Here is a 21398-nt window from a genome sequence, read left to right as displayed (position 1 = left end):
TTAACCTAAACCACTGATCCATGTTAAGACACATATGCACACATCCCCCTCCAACACACACACACACACACACACACACACACACACACACACAGCATAATGTCTACGTGGCTTGCATGGTGTCTGTCTGGCGTAGACCCCAGTGCTGATGCTGCTGTGACAGCTGCCTGAATCAGCAAGATCCAACATTGACTGACTGACTGGGAAGGTACAGCAAAGCAGGAGCTGAGAGCGAAGGTGTGTGTGTTTGCGTACGCATGTAAATGTGTGTCTTTGTCTGCGTTTGTACATGTACACGACTGCTCAGGCTGTGGGTGTGCGCAGGTATAATCTGCAATGTGTGTGCATGAATGTGAAAATGAATGAAAAAAGGGAAGAAAATGAGAGCATGAACCATGTGGGATGAATTAGGCGTTTCTGTTTAAAAACAGGTCTTGAAGGCCCGTTGAAAACCTTGGTGTGAACAAAGAGGAACTGTTAGTCACACCGGCCCCTCTTGGGCTGCCCCGTCTTGTGACAAGCAGTGAATCAGAAGCCATTTACTCGGTAATACACAGAAATAATAGCATGTCCAATCAGCTGCTATTCTAATAGCCCTAAATTACTCAGCAATACCACCCTGTCAATTTTGAACTTACTTTTCCTTGGGCCTAATGTCTAATCGGAACCTATTGTATTCTTTGTCTAGCCAGGACTTTGTAGAAATTGCAATAGTGCATTCAATCAACCGGTAATGTTCTCTAAGTACTGTGCTGTGATGAGCTTCATTGTGTCCAGTAGGTGTGTCTATTTATTTATTTGTGTGTACTGTACACAGATATGGGTGTATCTATCTGGAGGTGTTGCTGTGGTAAATATTTGTGTCTGTTCACCTGACATTACAGCTGATGCTTTAACTACATAATTCATGGTACAAATACACACACTGTAATACTGTACAAAGTAAAGGTGACTCAATGAACAGAAAGGTGAATGAGGTTCTCATCGCTTCATTTCTCACAGATATGAGTCATTCTAACTCTCTGTCTCAGGGTTTTTTTCTTTACCACCTTCCACTAGTACCTTTTTTAAATTCAGTCCATATAACCGGGCACTTTACACTATTAAACCCTCCCTCACCCCGCCCCCACGGCAGCTCCCAGTGTCTGATCTAGAGACACAGGTCATTTGTCATCAGAGAGGAGAGCTCAAGGAAATGGCAAGCCCAGCAAGGGAGCTCCACACTGGGCCTGACAGCTCTCAATGCTGCTCTACAGAATCGCTGAATACAGTCAAGTAGTCAAGTACATGTAGCAGTTGGAGAGGAAGAGAGACAGGGATGGAGAAGTGGTGTCAGTGTGTCTCCGACTGTGTGTCAGTTCTCCCTGACTTCTTTACTTTCAGGGGTCCGTGTGTGTTTGAGCCTATATTTGCTCGCCTGTTTGTTTTATACTCAGGACAGCTCGACTGGGGACAAAGAGAAGGTTAAAGCGGAGAAGTCTGCAGATAGTCAGCTCTGCATATATAGTGTAACCTACACACACACACACACACACACACACACACACAGAAATGCACATGCACTTACACCCCTGCACAATATCCACACAGGTTAAGGGGTTATAATGGTGAGTGTCCTGCTCTGCTGTGCTCTCACTGACCCCCATAAGAACCGATATCACTCTCATTACTTACACACACAACACACACATATATACACGCATTCAGACTCTCATTACAAGCAATCCCAAGAAGGGAGGAGGAGGCAAAGAGGAGAAGAGGGGCACTGTAAATGCATTTTCAGTCTCTTAACGTTCACACCCTTCTGCATTATGTCTTTGCATCGATGAGAGGGAGGTAGTGAGGAAGGAGGAGGCACGTAATGCGAATCAAATAATCAAAAAGGTGGGTGTAGATAGTGGATAGACTAGAGGAGGAGGTTGAGGAAAGACACAGGGACAAAACAGAGTGTACAATAGGCAGAGAAAACAGGTAAAAAAGATGAAGAACAACAGGATGCTTGCTAAAGAATAGCCTACCCCCGCTGTGACACTGTTATAGTGTGCACTTGTATTTTATCCCAGTGTACATGCAGATACTGTATTGATTTGAGCTGTGAGGGGTATGCAATGGCAGAGGGGTATTAAATAAAGAAAGGGGGGGGGGGGAAGAAAGGATGAGAAAATCAATTCCTTCTGCTTTAACGGCAGACTGAAAAAGAAGTAGAGAAAAAGAAAAAGAGGACAGAGAGAGAAGAAAAAAGGGGAAGAAGGGAAGAAATAAAATTAAAAAGAGGAGTGTTGGTTCATTTGAGCCAGGCTGTTATGGTAGATATCCTTCCTCTGCATCCTTGCCTCAGCCCAGACTCATGGCTCCTTTTGTCGCTGGATGCTCTGGTCAGCACATTCTGCCTCTTTGTCTGCAGAACCTTCACCTTTCTTCAGTTGTCAATAACTGTATTGCCACACACACACACACACACACACACACACACACACACACACACACAGGATAATAGCCATGGATACAGACAGGTGCACAAAATGCACAACACAGCTCACAGATACCTGCCTCAAATAGGTTGGAAAACAGTTTTCTGTGTCACCAAATGTCAAAAGTGTGTGTCTATGAATGTACAGGAGGAGTCTGTCCACAAGCTGTGTGTAGTATTCAAAACATTGCGTGCCAAGAATCACCCTGAGAGATCTTTTTGTGGGCCCCCCACGTTACCCAGCCTACCCCAGCCTACATCGACAGCGTAAACCAGACATCGACCACTTATCTACCGGCCGCCACCCTCCTCCTTCTCCCCACGCTCTCCTCACTCCACCCTCCACCCAAACCCCATCAACGACACAGGACCAGGCAAGCGTGAGAGAAGGGCTGGCGATAGACACGAAATGTGGCACGAAATGCAGAAACAGAGCCCCTCAGACACACAAAGAGTCAAGCACACAGGCGTCTCAGCCTTCCAGCCAAGCCTACAGTGTGGTTAACTTCTGGCATGCTATGCAGGACCAGAGGCAGCTGTTCTTAAGAGAGACGCTATGGCTGGATGGAAAAAATCTTCCTGGTGTCAAAGCAACCAAGAGCACTATTCCACTTGCATCTAAAATGTTCAAAATAGCACAGTATGTACCTACTATAATACCCTTTGTGTACGTTAATACAGTATATATAGTGTGATCTTATTTAACACAAATCATGTAATAATTTGAGCATGTTTGCATATTTAATCTTTTTTAAAAGGACAAATATTTTACATGGTGTAAATGAAGCAAGTTTCAGCATGATTTAAAAGTTCAATTTTTAAATCAGTTCTTCATGCAATATTCTCTATCCAGATGGCTAATATAATAACAGTTAAATTACATCTTTATGTCTGTGGGTGGGTTTGGATAACCTTTAAATCTGCAGTACGCGGGTGATCTCCTGCTACTCTGAAACACGTCCCCCTGACCTTCCAATTAGAGCTCACTACCCAACAGCGGCAACACACTAAATCTCCCCCAGGCTGCAGGTTTGGACACCGGTATAAAACAGCCTGCTATAAAATCATTACTAGGCTGTAAATGACTGGAAAAATTCACAATTAAAGACCAACAGAGACACAGAAAAAACAAAGCCAGAAGGAGAGGAATTATGCTGTGTCCAAATATGTGGAAGTAAAACACAACTCCACTGAGAGATCAGTATGTACAAGTGAGGTTTTCTAGATGGGATTCAAGTGCACAAATAGAAAAAAAGGGAATTACCACTGAGATATAAACAACTCATATTCTAATATTGGAAGTGTTTATACATAAATCCATAGAATAAGCCATGACAAGCAAATAATACCATATCAATCATAAATCAATTGCCTTTTCTCAAATTCTCATACATCACAATATGCTCTGTGAGCAAATAAACATATGGCTAATCTGAGCTTCACTGTGACATTTAATTAATTGGCTTTTTACGTGAAAAACTGCACATAAATAACACATGTTCAGACAAATGTATCAAAAAGACAGTAGCTCATCCTCCTGTCAGCCATGTGGGTATTTAAACTGAATGCCATCCGTGGACATAAGCTGTGGCATTTCCTGATGAGACTTTTTTTTTTGATAATAACCTAATTAAGTCTAGAAAATTGTTCATCGCAGTAGTGTAAGCATTGCTGCTGTATGTAAATACATAAAGCAATGTAGAATAATTGCGCAGTTACATGTAAATATGCAAAAGCAAACCATTAGTGAAGCAATTAATGGTAGAATAGGATAGTGACACATTGAACTGCTGTACAATCTAATTAGTGACACCGTAATAAGCCATTATATCATATAAATGGCATTAAATTAATGGCGGTGTGGGGGATTGGGAGGGGGGGGGACTGGGTGTGTGATGAGGAGGGCTTGTTTCAGACGGAGCGTGTAAAAGGTCACAGAGAAATGATTAATCGGATGCAGTCTCATCAGTTTGGCTTCAGAAATCGTCAACTGAAATTAAAAGTGAAACTGTAGTGCTTTGTGAGCTGACTCTGCATGCAGATCTGAGTCCACTGTGGGAGGAGAATTCCCTCAATTAACTTCACAGTGAGACAGAAAGAGGTCTAATCCATACCTGCTAGTGCCAATAGCATTCCAGCACTGGCACGCTGAGCCAAGCTGTAAATAAATAAGAATATAAGCTCAACTAGGCATACTGGCCTATTCACATGTCCTACTGCTGGATGACCAACAACGTATTTCACAGGGGGCTGCCACTATTGTTTTCACGCACCAGAGTAGCAAGGTTGTTTACTTTATATTGTGTTGATTATTAAGTTCCCTTTGATTAAAATTCTTTTTTTCATTTGGGATATCTAAAAACAAATTAGTCGCATATAAAAAGAATAATTGCAATAAAAAGCTTTCCGATCCTTGCAATTTCTCTTTTAATAAGATAAAGGCAAGTCTCTTAAGAATTTAAACACTACAAAAGATAATAAAAAAAAAACATTCACTTCAGATGACTACTGCAAAAACAGCTCAATGCAGCATTTAGCCTGTAGGAAGAAAACAATGAAATAAATCAATGGTAAGCTTGTAAATGCTGCAATTTCTGTTTGAAAAGGAGAATCTCCATTGGAAACAACTGGGTAAGTCCACAATTAACAGGCCCTCTATCACTTATCGATCCACATTTATTACTTTTAAATGTGGGTAATTGGGGAGAGTTTGGTGCAATCTCTGTCTGCATCTTTATAGAATGGCTCCAGTAGGTGTATGGGCCTTAAGTGCACTCGTAAATTGGTTTTATGAGTTTCTGAGACATATCGCTGCTAATGTTTCCACTTGACGGTTTTATGGCCACATTGTAGTGACTCTGGTGAAAGATACTTTCTAATATACTGGAAAAGTGATGTTGACAAAAAATATATATAGCTTGGATGTGGAGCTCTCGTTTTAATGATAACGGCGTATTTGGCACTGCTAATAAAGTGTTTGAGAAAATAAAGTAGAATCTTAGAGAGGGAAGAAGAAATGCCGCTTTCAATTTCAGTGAAAATTACTTGGCCACTATTTATTCATTTATTTGTGACCAGGCACGGTCAATATATTTGCATACATGTAAAAACTTAAGTAATGGAACAAATCATTTACTTTGGTTGTGATTAGAGGGGAAATTGCTGAATCAACCAGCAGAACCAAGAAATGATCATTGTGTGTGAGAGTGAGCATTAGAGCACACTGTGTACAACTCCCTGTATTTTTCTCCAGATGTTCTCTTTCACAGCTCTGTAAAAAGACTACTGGCTTTCAGCCGCCTTTCTATTTTCCGTCATCCCCATTCCTCCTACTCACACCCTCCAATCCCTCCATCAAAGCAGGCCACTTTGCCAAACATGATCCCTGCCTGTTGTGTGTTGGTTTGGTTTCGAGAAGCGGATTAAACAGTTCCCACCAACTCTCTGATGTGGACCTTATCTCAGGTTTCTCTTGACACTGGCAGTGCAGTGGTGTTATTAGAAGCTAAAGGGCTTTGTTATGAAACACAAAAGGTAGAGCTAGGCAGCATTTAGTAAGGCTTTGTTAAGGGTCAGAGAGGTGTTAAATAGACTACACCTGGGGCTGTGTTAACACCTTCACCTGAGACATTCAAACTTCCATGGAAGGGTGTTCGGTTCAATTGAGGGAGCTGGATGGGAGATGTGACGAGGCAGAAAAAAATAATCTCCGACAGAAATATCACACTATAAATACTATATATCTAACTCTATAGAATAATTTAGGAATAAATCCTATGAGGAATTAGGGAAAGATGAAGATATGCAATGGCAGGTTACTTTAAATGAAATATGGAACACACTGCACTTTTTTTTTATTTCCAAGAGTGCAGTACCGTCTTGAAACATTTTCAAAAGGTTGTCTCACTCAATTTCCCAATAGATGGCCTCTCTTTACTATTGGAACAGAGCCAATAACTGCTCTCCTCTGGAGGTTGCTGTTTTATTGATCATTGTATCGCATGGTTGTAATGTGATGTCAATGGCTCTCTTACCTGCCTGAGCAAGCAAGTAATGAAAAAACTAGCTGGAACAGGTCCAAAGGAAATCCAAACCCGTGAGTACAAATCTACTGTGCAGATAACAGAACAGTTGTTATTACTCCTCCCCAATCATTTCAAAGACAAAAATAAAAAAAATTAAATAAAAAAAAATCAAATTCTGTTTAAGTGTCAAAAATATATTTGCCCACAGTGGAGCCTCAGAGTAACTCTGGGGGAGAAACAGACCACATTCTGGAACGGCTCAGCGTCAGGCCTTGTTACTCTGGATCCCCATCTCCTCTCCCTCCCACCTCCTTTCATCCCCCTCTTATCCCCCTCTTATCCCCCTCTCCTCTCCCCACCTCAGACTAGTCTGGCTGGCCTACACACGCGATCCTCACGCTAGCTGGACCTAAGCCCCGTAAAGGCTAACACAAGCACAGTGTAAAAACTCCTATAGGGGCCCACCTCCATCTTTCTAACCCCCTCACTAACCCACCTATCCCCCTCTTCCCTTCTTACGCTGCCTGACTACACTTTCGCTTTGCATTACTTCTGCTATTCTAACTTTTCCACTTCTGAGCACTATCAATTATGCACTAGAATAACAGTGGGGCCAGGCTTGGCAGCAGGACATAAAGGCCGATTATGACTGTGAATAATTCAGCCATCTTCGTGCCATGTTCCTCTTACCAGTGATACAGGCAGGAAGGCTTTGCTGCTAATGTACGACGGCAGACGCAATCTGGCCTGGTCTTAATGTAAGGACAGCTCTCTACATCCCAGAGAAAGGACATGATGGAGAGCTGAAGTGGACATAAAAAGTGTGGCTGTACTGCATTATTAAAGCAGCCGTGGACCTGATGTCACTCAGATTGCCAAATCTGACACTGTCACGGACATGGAGACTGACAGCTGTCAATCTCTTAACAAGAAATCCAGGGCCAATCTTTAAACAGATTAATCATGATTTTTTTAGTTATTCACCTCTTTAACAACTTTTGGAAAGCACAAAAAAAGTTATAAACAAAAACATATATTTAAAAAAAATCCTGAGAGCAGCCAAAGAGATGTGTATGGTCAAACCAGCCATCATGAATGCTTTGGGTTCAGGTCATACGAACCAGACAAGCAGACAAGCTTCCATCATATTCATGCTCCAAACATGTCCACCTTGACTTCATTTTTCATGAATTGCGTGCGAAGGTTTGCAAGTACTACTCTTCCTAGAGATCACAAACAGTAATGAATATTTCATCACTCCACCCACAGCAAGGCACGCACTCTAATCCAATGCAAGAAATATGATGCATCTCTTTTCCCACAGGCTAATAATCTATTTCTACCCTGTACCTCATGAAATAATACCACTGAAACATCTGCAAATTGTCAAGCTTTTCATAAAAAGGTTTAATAAACAGTAGGCAAATTAGCATCTTCTGAAGCTAAGCCAAAATTGTGAAAACTTTTTTTTTTTTTTCTTTTTTTAATCATTAAATTTCACTGGGGAGAAATATAGGCTATACTAATAAATATCTATTTAAAGAAGAAATGTACCTGAAATTAGGGAGCATTTATACAATGTGTCCAAAAAAAACTGGTGCTGTTATGGTAAAATATAAAAATGTATAACAATGTATATTGTATTGGATTGCATTTTATTGTAAGATGTGATTTTGCCAGCTACTTTAAATGAAAAGCATCAGGAAAAGCAAAAACAAAAAAATACTGACACAAGTTTTAGAATTTTTCTTTAAACAATTATTCAACTTTATAACTGCTACTTCTTGTGATGAATTGTCATTTTGAGTTGTTATTTATAAAATATTTTTAACATAATTTGTTTTAAATTGTGAATTAATGTAATAAAAGTTTGTTTTTATTTTCAAATGTGTTCGCAATTTAACATTTTAATTTGTCTTCAATGGCAAAATGCGTAGGAATCACAAATTATATGTTTATATATAATTCATATTAAATGAATTTTTGCACAAATTGTTGTAAAAATGTCAAAAGGCATATTAACCTTGAAACAGCCAGGCCAAACGCTATGTCATTTCTGGAGGGAAAAAAAGTGCCTTCACTCCCTGTTATTTGTGCTTCCGTTTGCCATGCACGCTCTAATCCTGGCTGGAATGTCTCCGGTCGTGGAGTCCTGCGGCCCCGAAAAACAGAACAGCAGGTGAAACTGAACTCTCTGAGGATTTGTCCCGCCTCACAGCTACTCCAGTAGTTCTACTGATATAGTTAAACCAGAGCCTTTGTTACCCAAATGTTATATACTACTATTTATGTTTTCTCTGAAGCAGGAATTTAAAACAATTTATTTTTAAATTCAATCGATTACATTAACTTTCTAGTGAAATTTTGAAACAAACTGGTATTCTTCATTTCTTTTGTCCTAACTGACCCCTGACATCTGCACCTTTTAAAGATTATTACAGATTATAGATTATTTAATTTGCCTATGAAGGTTATCCTTTCTAAGTAGCTTTAGTCACTGTTGCCTAATTAATCCAATTTCATTTCAAACAAATCAAAAACTGATCCAACCATTGCTACCATATTTACCTCTTTGTGTTTGGCTGGTGCCACATTTTTAGTTTTCATCTCACACACACACACACACACACACACACACACACACAGACAAGACAGACATACAGAAAATCAGGGGGAATGAGAAAGAGAGTGTAGGTAGGTGTCAATCAAGTGCTCCAGCCACAACAGTGAATCTAATGCTGACAGTGGGCATGCTGGGTCACCTCAGCAGGACCCCTAGAGCCAAGAATATGGACAGTACAGTTAAAGATCTGGTAATCCCAGAGACAGGAGAGAGGAAGGGAAGGAGGATGGGAAAAAGACAGAGAGGACAATATGGCACAAAGATCAAAAGAATTGGAGGAAACTGACTGGCCTACAGTATATTCCAGAAATACTTGGCGGGTGAGGTCAAATTCACAGATACACTAGCTTCTCAACCAATTCACAAGCCCAGAGCCAAACCAAAATCATCAAACCATTTTATCATCACCTTGCCATTTACGAGGCAAAGTGGCGATTCGCTCTTGAATAAATCTACTGATGTTTTGGCTTTCTAAGCTCAACAGTGAGATTAAGGACATTAAGAACCTTTGTATGCATGACTATGCTGGAAAGAAAAAACACTACTGTGGATGTAGCCATAGGCAGCGCTCATCACCTCTGTTTATCCGGAGGGCTTAGGCCACTTTGGGGACTCCCCTTAAGTCTCACTTATCTCATTAGACCCTTAAAACTGATTAATATGAATGCCAGCAGAGGCCAGCTCAAGACATTCTTAAGAAAGGAGGGAAGGAGGAAAAGAGAAGGATGGGGGGGATTTTAGAGGAGGGGGCTTTTTTTGTCTCTGGACAATGAGCTGATGGCTTTTTAAGCCTCTCAGTGGCTCTGGGTTAATACCCAGGGCTGCAGTCATGGGATAGGCCGCGGTTCAAAGGCTGCTGCACTCCGAGGCTTGCTGCTCGCTGATTTAAAGAAAGAAAATAAACAAGCAGAATAAATACCACATCTCCTGCAACTTGAACCTCACTAAAGAAATAATGAACTGCCCTTCCAAACCAGTGTGTGTGTGTGTGTGTGTGTGTGTGTGTGTGTGTGTGTGTGTGTGTGTGTGTGTGTGTGTGTGTGTGTGTGTGTGTGTGTCTCGGTCTATGTTCTTTAGGGTGTCATATTTGGTTATGTGGGATAATGTTTGGAGTAAGCCAGACCAGTCAAAGCTGGGCTCAGATGAGAGGAGAGGGTGAAGATGGGATTTATCACACATCCCGGGATCAATCATTTTCCCTTCAGGGGAAAAAAAAAATACACACTGTACAGTTTCACACAGGAACACCAACCACCACACATAAACAAAGACAAGCATGCACACGCAAACATACACAATTCAACTTCAAGAAATGGGAAAACTATCAAGGAGCTCAGAGAATTGGGTCAAGAATAGTGCTGTGCTCTGCTATAGTGACGTGTGTGTGTGTGTGTGTGTGTGTGTGTGTGTGTGTGTGTGTGTGTGTGTGTGTGTGTGTGTGTGTCTGCTGCTTCATTAAAGCGGGCATCGATGCAGAGGTCGGCTCAGGATAACCATGCACACTCACACACACACACTTACGCATGCGCACAAGTTGCCAGTAACACACGGACTTGCACACGTGTGGACACACAAACACAGATACCCACAAACACAAAAGACTTGCTCATCTTATCAAACCCAGGTTCATCTGAAGACGTCAGATTCAGTTCTGTGTTATACATTTTTAAAACGTGATTCATTATCTGCTTGATTCCAGAGCTCAGATCAGACAAGCTACCTAATGAAAGATCCTGGAAAATAGATCTGAAAAAGAGCTTTTCATGCCAAAGTAGTAGTAGTTGAAGTTCAGTTTAGCCGATTTCACAATTTTTTAACATACAGTACAATAGATCTATTTGTAACAAAATGAGATATCCACCATTTGAATTACAATTATGCATAATTATACACATTATTCATCACAATGAAAGGAACGCATCATTTTATGACCTTCGCTTGCAAAGTAGATCTACTGCTGAGGACAAAAACAACTCATTCTCTTTGCACCAATTTGTCTCCACAGCAGATATGTAGCATTTTGGAATGAAACCCTTCATTAAGCTGCTACATTACACACGCCCTGGCATTCAGACTGTGATATGCATTTCAGTGGAAAATGCACTTTCAAGGGCACAGTGTGCACTGTGTCACAGTAGTTAATTCTAAGATGCAACTTTAGTGCCACAGCAGCAACCCCCAAGTAAACACAGCCCTGTGTGTGGGAGTCTTCAGTGTTAGAGGAAACAAAGCAGGGGTCTAAACCTGAGCGGACTTAATCCTATCTCTGTAAAAAAAATAGCCCCAGTGTCACTAAAACCAGACCGCAAAGATGACCATCCCCTGGAGAACCACCACCAACCAACCAACCAACCACGGTCACCACCAGGAAGACAGAGAGACAGACAGAGAGCCAGCAGGCCGCATGCATCTTTAAACCCTGGCAAGGACAGACAAGAAGGGGAGGAGGGCTGATGAGTTGAGAGAGGATGGATAAGGCTAGTTGGAAATGAGGGAAACTGCCACCTCTTCTTTTCCACACACTGTGTCACCCCTGGCTACTACATGCCTCTCCCCTTGTGTCTGGCACTTGCATTATACTCCTCCTCTCCTCCCTTTTTCTGTCCAAAAGCGTACTACAACTTCAGCTGTGCACTCTCCCTTTCCCCGAGCCATTCACACTATTCTCCCTCACTCCTCTCCTTTGCCCTCCCTTTTTTTTCTCCCGCCGTTTAAAGCACATGCATTACTTTCAGCCCTGGCTATGTGGAGTGGACACAGAGAGCAGAACAATGGCCGCCTTTCAGTCTCACGGCCCAGCAGCATTGGATGTGTGTGTGTGTGTGTGTGTGTGTGTGTGTGTGTGTGTGTGTGTGTGTGTGTGTGTGTGTGTGTGGTGTGGGGTAGTATTTTCTCTACTGTCAATTCAAACAGGCAAATGCAGCTAGCTTATTATTGGCACGTCTCGCCACAACGGTAGACTGAACAAAGTGAAAGCAACATTGTTTGTTTATTTATATTTATGTCAGTGGAAAACTGTAGCAGCAGTGGGAACTCTATAAAGAGGTGTTCATATTAAAAACAAGGCCAGCGAATCAACTAGGCCTTTCACCTTTTTACTACTTTGCCAACGCAAACAAAGAAACGCCAAACAAAAACATGAGAAGCCGTGTAAGCCATCCATGGATAATCACCACATACAGGTGAGGACGTGATATAACAATTTCTGGCTAAAATCAGCACTTTATGATTTCTAAAAATTCTATTTTGGAATATAAAAAGTATGGAAATAAACCAAGTAGATTGTCTCAATTCCAAAGAGATAGCAGACCATGTACAGTCCCTCTGTGTGTTTCTCAGTCTGTCTGTGAAGACATATTACCTCATGAGTCATTTACTACTGGCTACAACCCGTCAATTAGGTCTTTATTCACAAGCTGGAGATGTGTTCTCTTCTGGGATCTATTCTCCACACTGCTGCCCAGCTAGAAAAACAGCCAGTCACTCCCCCGCAGCCTCCCAAGTTAAATAAGGAAAACGGCAGTGTAAGGTCCGAAGCAAGCCTACCATGAAAGGAATTATCTGTGGAAAATGTGTCTGGCAAAATGTGAACAGTCTCAATCGTTCCCGTCACATTTTCCAGTTGAAAAGTGAACAATGACAGTAAGAGAAAAACATTTTTGAAACCCATCAGTCGTTTTGGCCCTTTACATGCTGGTGTAGTTCCTGTAAATATAATATGACTTTGACAGTAAATGAGTTTAACGAGGTCAAATCACGCAAAGCAGAAAGAGCTGTTTTAAATCAAGCAAATGCATGTAGCTTTCACTCCAACTGTACACTTGAAATGCTTTAGGCTGAGAGAAGAGGGCACAATAGGGTATCAGACCTCTCTCAGTAGCGCCCCTTTCTGGCCAGGGGTGATAGATCAACCAAGCGTTACTACAGTAACAGCTGCTTCTAAGCCTCCATCTTACAGAGGACAGCAGAGGAGCTGAAGAAGGATATGGTAGCGCCATTTTCAGCCACGAATGAGGACTTATAATACATGATAGTGAGATTCCTGGACTGGCGTTTTGACCCTTATTGGACCTGCAGCAGTCCTGTATTCCTGTTAATCACTCCTTTTTGGTCTTAAATTGAAACATGAGCTTTCCTGATATGGGAGCTGAATAAACCCAACAGCAAAATATGTTTTTCTCTTTCTCTGTCTACTCTGTTCATAGCAACCACAAATCTACTCAGGTGTTCACAGTAAAAATACAACTTAGGACTGCCAAACATGGAAACATTGTTTTTATCTTTCTTACGGCAAAATATAAGTCTCGAATTGAGCTTTGCACATGTGGGTGTTGTATAAGTTGGTTAATACTTTATTATTTCCAAGTAGAGCTACAGTGAGCGTTCCCCTGAAAGCCACGGGTTGAATTAGTGCTAAAAGACAGATTGCTCAGCTGATAGCAGTGTTTCAGCACTCCATCTGACCTTGGAGTGATTACTCTGAAAACAAAAACGTGGACATTACAATCTGGTTCCCTAGGCAAGGGAGGGAAACATGTGCAACTGAAGTGAAGCTGCCATTCAATATTATCAATTTCTGTCTAAGAGATCCCGTCCGTTCTTTGGTGGATAAGCACACATTTAACTTGAGATTGGTATTTTTAAAGGCTCTTAGTGCCAATTCAACACTGTTAACCTTGGTCAGGCTATGTGAAATAGTTATCTAATCATGAGCAAATACAGGTTTTCTGAGGTTGTGGTCTGTTTTTAAAAAAATGACCAAAATGACGGTCAAAAAAGGGGAATTCATTGTTCAAAAGTCAGCACAAGGCATATAAAAGCATAAAATGTTTGAATTTTTTTATTTACACAAAACAAACTAATAATCCACCAAAAGTTTAGTAAATAAATAATAAATAATTAAAGAAGTATAAATATAAATAAATCCATAATAATTCAATCTAAAATATATATAAATATACAAAACTATAATACATGTTAGGGGTTTTTGTTGTCTTTTTTTAGCCATTTGTAGGCTGTCTTTACTTCAGTAGGATTAGCATATCCAAGACTGCAGCCTGACCACCAGGCACCCCCGGCGACAGGGCTTCTTCTGTCCGCTGCGTAGCACCTCCACAAGGGTCACGGCCAAGAGTCCTCCCCCTCTTCCACCGCGCGCTGAAGAACAGCTGTTCTGCCAAGCACATTGACTAAGCATTGACTAATGCCTGCTGGGCTCATTTTCTAGTTAATAGAAAGAAAAACATCTAATTTAAATGGAATGTACATTTACAGGTCTGGTGAGAAAATAAAGTGCCATTTAAACCTAATAGAAGTGTTACATCGCAAAACACCATCATTACAGTTTGCTGGTTTTCCGTCAGGTCCTGTGTTTATTTCTCTACATCCTCTTCCTCGCTCTCTTTGTGTCCCCTTCACTCGCTTTCCACGCAGCTCGGTCGGTGCTTGTGCTTGCCAATGCCACAGGCATAAAAGAATGACAGAGCAAGGGGTCATTAACGAGAATTAATCAGCTCTCAGACAGAGAGATGGAGGGAGAGAACGAGAGCCAGAGCAGAGGAGAGAGTAAAACACAGCTCCGAGCGAGTCAGTATAAATAAAAATGATAAGGGGGACAGGAAAGACTAGCATGTGGACAAAAACAACGCACTTTAGCAATCAAAGGCAATATGAACTTGATTTTAAAAATCCCAGGTTTTAAAATAAAAGTTAATATTGTAATATACCTTTTTTCACATCTGTTAGAGACAGATTGGTGTGTAGACTAACTTTCCACCTCCATGCATAGGTGCTTTTGTTAGTGTTCAGTCAGCATTTGCACATGCATACACACACACACACACACACACAAGCACAGATTGACAAGACGCCTATTCATGTCCCACTGGTCTGTGACAGGTAATGAGAAGTCCAAGGACAAAATATGTATTTATTCTGGTATCTGAGTCTAAAGGAGAGGGAACAAGCCCTATATGACCTTATGGCTCATTTGGTACATTGCATGCGCATGTACACACATGCACGCTGAAGCACAAAAACATCCACATGCACAGACAAAGATGAGCCAGACATGACTGCAACAAAGGAAAGTTGTCTTTGATGCCAGCGACACAACTACTGGACGTAGGCCTCCAGTTACAGTACATTGTAAATGCAAAAACAACACAAGGCAGCACGTTAGAAAAATGCTTTCCAGGCTGTTTGTTGAGCTACAAATTATGCAGCAAAATACAAATCACCTTGAGCAATTTGCATGACCACAACCGCATCAAACTGTTAATGTTAATAACACACTCCACTTCAAGGAGTGTTCTAGTTACTAGTTTGTCATTCACAGGCGAACTTTCTCATTCGTTATTCCTCGCCGTATGTTTGTGACCTCTCCCTCAGCTCCTCTCAAAGTGTGGCTGACCTCTGCACGTCTTTCTACACCGTCCACTGTGGAGGGACTCCCGAAATATCTAATTGTATTCATTCATTTTCTGTGCCCGGCAAGGAGAGACAGAGAGAGAGGGGGAGTAAGGGAGGGCGTGAGGGAGAGAGAAAGAGACGGGGAGAGGCAGAGCGGCGAGAGGCAACACGGGAGAAAGGCAAGGAGGAATATGTGGAAGAAGAAAGGGCAGAGGGGGAGAAAGAAAGGGAACGGAAGGGAAGGGCCCTCTCTTCGGCATTACAGCCGAGACATCATTAGAGCCACTGGCTGTCCCCTCATTAGAATAAATAGTCACAAGCAAAGGCAGTCAGTGAGATAGCAGAGGGCAGAATCCACAGAGAAATGTCTTGTATTTTAACTTATTTCAAGCTGTAGGAACTCTCTGAGGACAGATAATCAAAATCACTTTTTCATGGCAAAAAGCTGAGAAGCAAAACAAAACAAAAACTAAAAGATAAAGTGTGGATATGTTAAATAGATAGATTGGTGAAGATAGAAAAGAAAAGATAAAATTAAACAGTTAGCAAGTTTCTGGTTTCATGCTGGAGTTGATACACAACGGTGGACTGTAGCCAACAAGACACAATGGAAATCCCCTCAGCCTCGAACCCCAATCCCCAACAACACAAGCACCCAGCAGAAAGAACCGTGGCACCGCTAACGCAAATTACAATACACTAAACCAATATAAAATTCCACACTAATCTACCAATTGCTTGTAATTCTGAGCGCTGGAAAACCAAATAGAAGAAATTCGAACCTGCAAAAACATTTTTTGTTAACTAAAGGTTACATTTCAGACACAAAAAGTTCTGCACCATTGTTTTGTCTAACGTGAAACAGCAGTAGAAGTAGCTCTTTTGCTTGTTTTTGTCTACGTCTAGTTCACACTTTCTCCAATCATTTTGCAATATAAAATCAAAAAGTATTTTTAGTTTAAAACTTCTAATTAATCGTAGGTGAAGTGAGTAAAACAGTTTTTAGTTGGTATTTCCATGAATAGGTTTTTTTATTTCTCCCTGTGCATTTCAGGTGATTTAAGTACGTAAGCAGAGCACAACGTATCGCACACGCTGATGTGAAACATCCAACTTGAGCACATTCATTTCAAAGCAAAACAGATTTTGTGAAAAAAACAAACTCAAACTACAGCTTTAGTGTGGTGGATTGTCTAGCTTGGGCAATTTTCAAGTCTGTGGAAGGTGCAGTTTTGTACGGTATAAAAATGAATGTCGACAAATGGCTTTTTCTGGATGTAGTTTCTGTAGTAAAACAAGCCCTGAACGACTGTGTTCAGACACCAAAAAGGAAGAATGTAAAGAGAAAGTTACTTGCTAACATTATTTATGACAAATTGCATTATATATTTTAATTCATTGCTATCATATAGTAACAAATAGCTTTGGCTCTAATGAGCTTTTCTATGTGCGGTGATCGTTCACACAGTAAATTCTTAGAGCAGCCAAACTTTCGGTGTGATTGTGAAGCCTCAGAACAAAAGACAGAAGTGAATAAGTTACGTTACAGTGGCCACACCAGCTTTCTACAGTAATGCATGAAGAAAGGGACTCAATATTTATTAACTGAGTCATCAATTACACAAGTTTGCTATCTCTCGCTGTCTCTGTCTCCTCCCTGCTGTTGTGTTACCTTTCTGGCTTCCTGCCTTTAGGCCTGCAGGGGTGCGAGTCAAACAAACTCTATTTAGAGTAAGTAGAACGGAGTGACTGGTGTTAGCAGCATTATAGCCTCTGTGAAAACCTGTTTCCTTTCCTCGGGCAAGTGAGGGCTTCAGAAACAGATGAGGCTCAGGAAGCTATCTATTTTTCATATTTGACTTTGGACGCAAAGAGAGTAAAAGACACAACATGCAGGCAGCCAAGTGGATCACAAAGTGCTTGTTTTCTCCCCTCTCTCTTTCAGTGGTAGTGTGTCAGATCTGAGATTAACAGATTTACTTTAATTCCCCTTTTTTCTAACTACACTTTTTTTTCCTTCACTGAAACTGAGAAAACTTGTCAGCACATCTGGAAGATATCAAGTTAACTGAGCGGCCAGTCAAGTCAAAACCTTTTTGTTGAAAAAAGAAATGTACTGTCTAATGAAAGTATGTCTATCAACAGCAGCAATCTAGATTCAACTCGAAATTGTGTTTGTCTCTATTGAAGAAAGCGCCCCATAAATAAACAGCCGGGGTAAGTCAGAGTAAAGACCTAGACCACAACAGTCACGGTCTACGGTATATCAGACCGAGAATCTACGCACCCTGCGAGACTGGCCCCGGCTTCAGGAGAGGGCTTACAGTCAGCCCTCCATTTGTACCCCTGACCACTAATTGCTTCAAGCAATAAATCATGTTTTCAGAAACTTCAAAATGTATATAAATAGTTGTGCAACAAATTCAGCGTGTGCTATTAATGGCTTTGTGCACACTTGGAGGCTAAGCTGAGGATTTTATTCAACAAATACTAAGTGCCGTTGGCAGTTGAGTAAAAAAGATCTCTGTAAAATCCACCAGCACTGTTTAGACTTAATAAGCCGGCGACAAGGCTGTACAGTCTAACTCCATAAGGGACTTATAGTGGGAAACGCTGTCTCAACAAACATGAACACTGAGCTTGACTGGAGCCTGTCCGAGCAGAGAGCCGCTCAACTCAAGCATTGTAGCACATCTGAAAAACTTTTAATTTAACTTTGCTGAAATTCTCTCATGTGGCCCATCTGAGTCAACAGCACATACAATCCTTACTTCACTTCTAACAGTGTGATGTTGAACACACTTTTTATAAAACATTTAACAATATCTAAATTAAGTGTTTCAGTATTTTTATTTTGAGAGGATGAATTAGGTCAGGATATGACTTGTGATTCTGCACTTACAAAAAATCAGCCATTCATGCTCACCAATATGCAAAAAATGGAGAGAAAAAAAACTATATATATATATATATATATATATATATATATATACACTAAATATGTAAAGTTTCATTTGTAGAAACTTTGTCCATTTTAGAATGAGGAAACTGTATATCGTTACAAAGAGCGAAAGTTTTCCAAAGTTTTAAATGGAAAAGTTCATGGATTCCACACTTCACTTTCCCTTTCAGTTTTATACAATTACGCTACACTGGGTTTCATGATCCAGAATTTATCTGCATTACTTAGGGTTTAATTTGAGCAAATCTATTGTTTCATCTCTAAAAGCTTATAAAAACTCCCTGACCAAATTTCATTGGATTCTTTTTTTTACTTCATAATAGTGTGCTTCAAATGTCAATGATCCATCATTATAATGCTGAACAAAAAACTGTATTGTATTGGCTTCTGAACTTAACCAAAATGAATAAAATTTTGCTCAAGGCAACATTTCTTCACAGAAAAAGTGATTCAAGAACTATTTTAAAGATTAATAGTTATTAGAAAAAAAAACACTGTAATATTCTGGGGCTTCAGCCTGCTGTGTGTCTTGACTATTCAAAGACGAGTTTGTCATTTTGTGTAATTTGTCTGCCATGGTGCCTTTATAATATTCATGAAGCACTCCTTTACTGTATGTAGGGTACTTTTAGGTGTGCTGAGACCACTATATGCCCATAAATCGCACAATGGTAACTGTGCTGAATTTCGTGAATGAGCTTTTAATATTGACATATACATTATGTTGTCGCATTTAGTCTCGCTATAGTTAGTGATGAACAGTAAATACCTCTAGAACCACATAAGCGTTGGCCTACAATTTAAATTTTTCGACTTTGTGGATTTGTGCTGATTGTTAAGTGTTTAGCCTAGTTGAGACTAGTTAGATTCTGGTGTTAATGGGTCCAGTGGGGCCGTGTAAATACCATGTTATAACCAGCCTGAGTTCGCCAAACAGGGAAGATAATGTCCCAGGCGTTATAGCTTTTATCCTAAACCTGTAGTCTACAGCTAGAACAACTGACAATGAAACGCTGAATTTTCGTATCTGGACAATATTGACACCAGACGATGGATGCTATGCCCAGGCCTTATTACCCACGGGTATAATCTATAGTTGCCTCGAGGGACGCGCTGATAATGAGTAGCCACGTATTTAAAATAAGACAAAGTATAGCCTTTTTACACTACTGTGATCCTATCCTCGGCTATAGCCTGTACCTACTGGCATTATGCCCTCACTGCGGAGAATAAACACCGATGTAGTCCAGCAAACTTGCGAACCCCGTGGTTCACGCAGATGCGAGGAGACGAAACATCGCCGACTCTCCGCGGCAAACCTGCCCTGTGTGAGGCCACTTACTTGGCGTTGGTCCGGTTCCAGAAGACGGCGTAGCGGTCGGCCACCACTTTGGAACTGGGTTCTTGGCAAAATACACACATCAACAGCACCAGGCAGACGAAGATGACCATTTCCATTTGCAGCATCACTACAGCGAAACTTCGGCACGTATTCCTCTTCAGTGTCGGTCAGTCAGTCGAGTTGTACGGGCGCTTCAACCGGGACAGGTGACGAGTGTCTCATTCACTTGTGGCCGTGTGTTGCTGGCGCAGTTCGTGAATGCTAAACAAATACAAATTAGCACAACAGAAAACGCGAAAGGAACAGCGAGAACGTGACCATTCAAAGGGGACACTTGAAATGACAATTCAGTTCAGGTTGACGGACATTTAAAGTTACAAAACCGACGCGTCACTGTGTTGTCTCTCTGATGCAGGTCGAGGGTCCAGATGAATCAAAGGCTTTATGGCATGCAGGATTTTAGCTCTGACAAATCCGTGGTGGGCTGACAAAATATTTCTCCTACTAATGCACAAGCAGTGAGATCAGCGCACACAAATGCGCAGCACAACAAGCAGTGTCTTCTGTGGTGTGGTAATGTTCCCCTTATGTAGGGACTACTGATGTAGCCTGTGTCAGGGCAAATGACAACTGCTGAACACTTCTTACTCCAAGCCCAAAGCGCAGGGGATTAGTCAGTCCAAGATGTGATGGAGAGAGAGAGAGAGAGAGAGAGAGAGAGAGAGAGAGAGGCTCAACGTGTCCAATGACGCCGTGTGGCTCACTTCAGATGTCCATGTTTTCCAGGCAACTTTTTAAAGCCATACAGTCCGTCAGTGGCAGATGAATGGTAATGTTAGACTCGGTCCTTCGTCTCCAGCGTAAAAAGAAGACTGTTATCCTTTCTCGGCGATTTACCGGAGGTGTCACTGCCGAGGTGGGGAGGAGTCCTTCTCGGTGTCGGAGACAGGACGGACAGCGTTGTGTCTTCTCACGCGCTTCTCTCCGTGGAGACTCTTGTTTATGTCCGCATCCCAAAGTGTCCTCCTCATATATAAGCCATCGTGCGACGTGCAGGTTTAAAAAAAAATCGTGCGTTCTCCCATGAGGGCGCTGTGTAGTCTTCCTCTTTCTTGTGTTTGGGTTTCAGACGCCGGGACACACAGGAAGGTGAAGGCAAAGGCAGGCAGCTCCAGACGCTGACTGCGAGAGTGGGTTTGGTTACGGCGGAGCGGGGGATTGTCCCATTGGTTTGAAATTATTTGAATGGGCGTCACTCGAACAGAGCCAGGCCCCTCCCCCGCCTAAAACCGAGCTAATTCAATTACGGAGAGGTAGAGCTGGAAGGGGACGGGGGAAGAGGTGCACAGGACAGGGGCCGTTTTAGAAACTTCACTGTCAAATCCGACCGATAAGAGCGCGCGGCGCTATTTAATTACATGCAAACGGACGCAGCAGAGCACAGCAGACCATGGACTCCAGTTACTCTCTCTCAATTCAATTGAACTCAATTCAAATGTGGTTTTTTTTACTAACTGGAAAGAAGTATGAGTTTAGGTAATGTACTTTAACAAAGCCTAGGCTAA

General features: G+C 41.5%; 1 protein-coding gene across 2 annotated transcripts in view; it reads right to left on the bottom strand.

The window, feature by feature from the left end:
* Positions 1-21028, bottom strand: part of efna5b (ephrin-A5b) — a 92945-nt gene extending 71917 nt beyond the window's left edge. For both annotated transcript variants that reach the window (XM_031305517.2, XM_031305518.2), the window contains exon 1: positions 19834-21028. In XM_031305517.2, the coding sequence (XP_031161377.1) occupies positions 19834-19958 (125 nt within the window). In that variant the 5' untranslated portion in view covers positions 19959-21028. The remainder of the gene's footprint in view (positions 1-19833) is intronic.
* Between the last annotated feature and the right edge of the window lie 370 nt (positions 21029-21398).

Source organism: Sander lucioperca, chromosome 2 (assembly GCF_008315115.2).
Source record: "Sander lucioperca isolate FBNREF2018 chromosome 2, SLUC_FBN_1.2, whole genome shotgun sequence".
NCBI classification, from domain to species: Eukaryota; Metazoa; Chordata; class Actinopteri; order Perciformes; family Percidae; genus Sander; species Sander lucioperca.
Note: the sequence above shows the minus strand (reverse complement) of the source record. Positions and strands in the feature narration are given on the sequence as shown.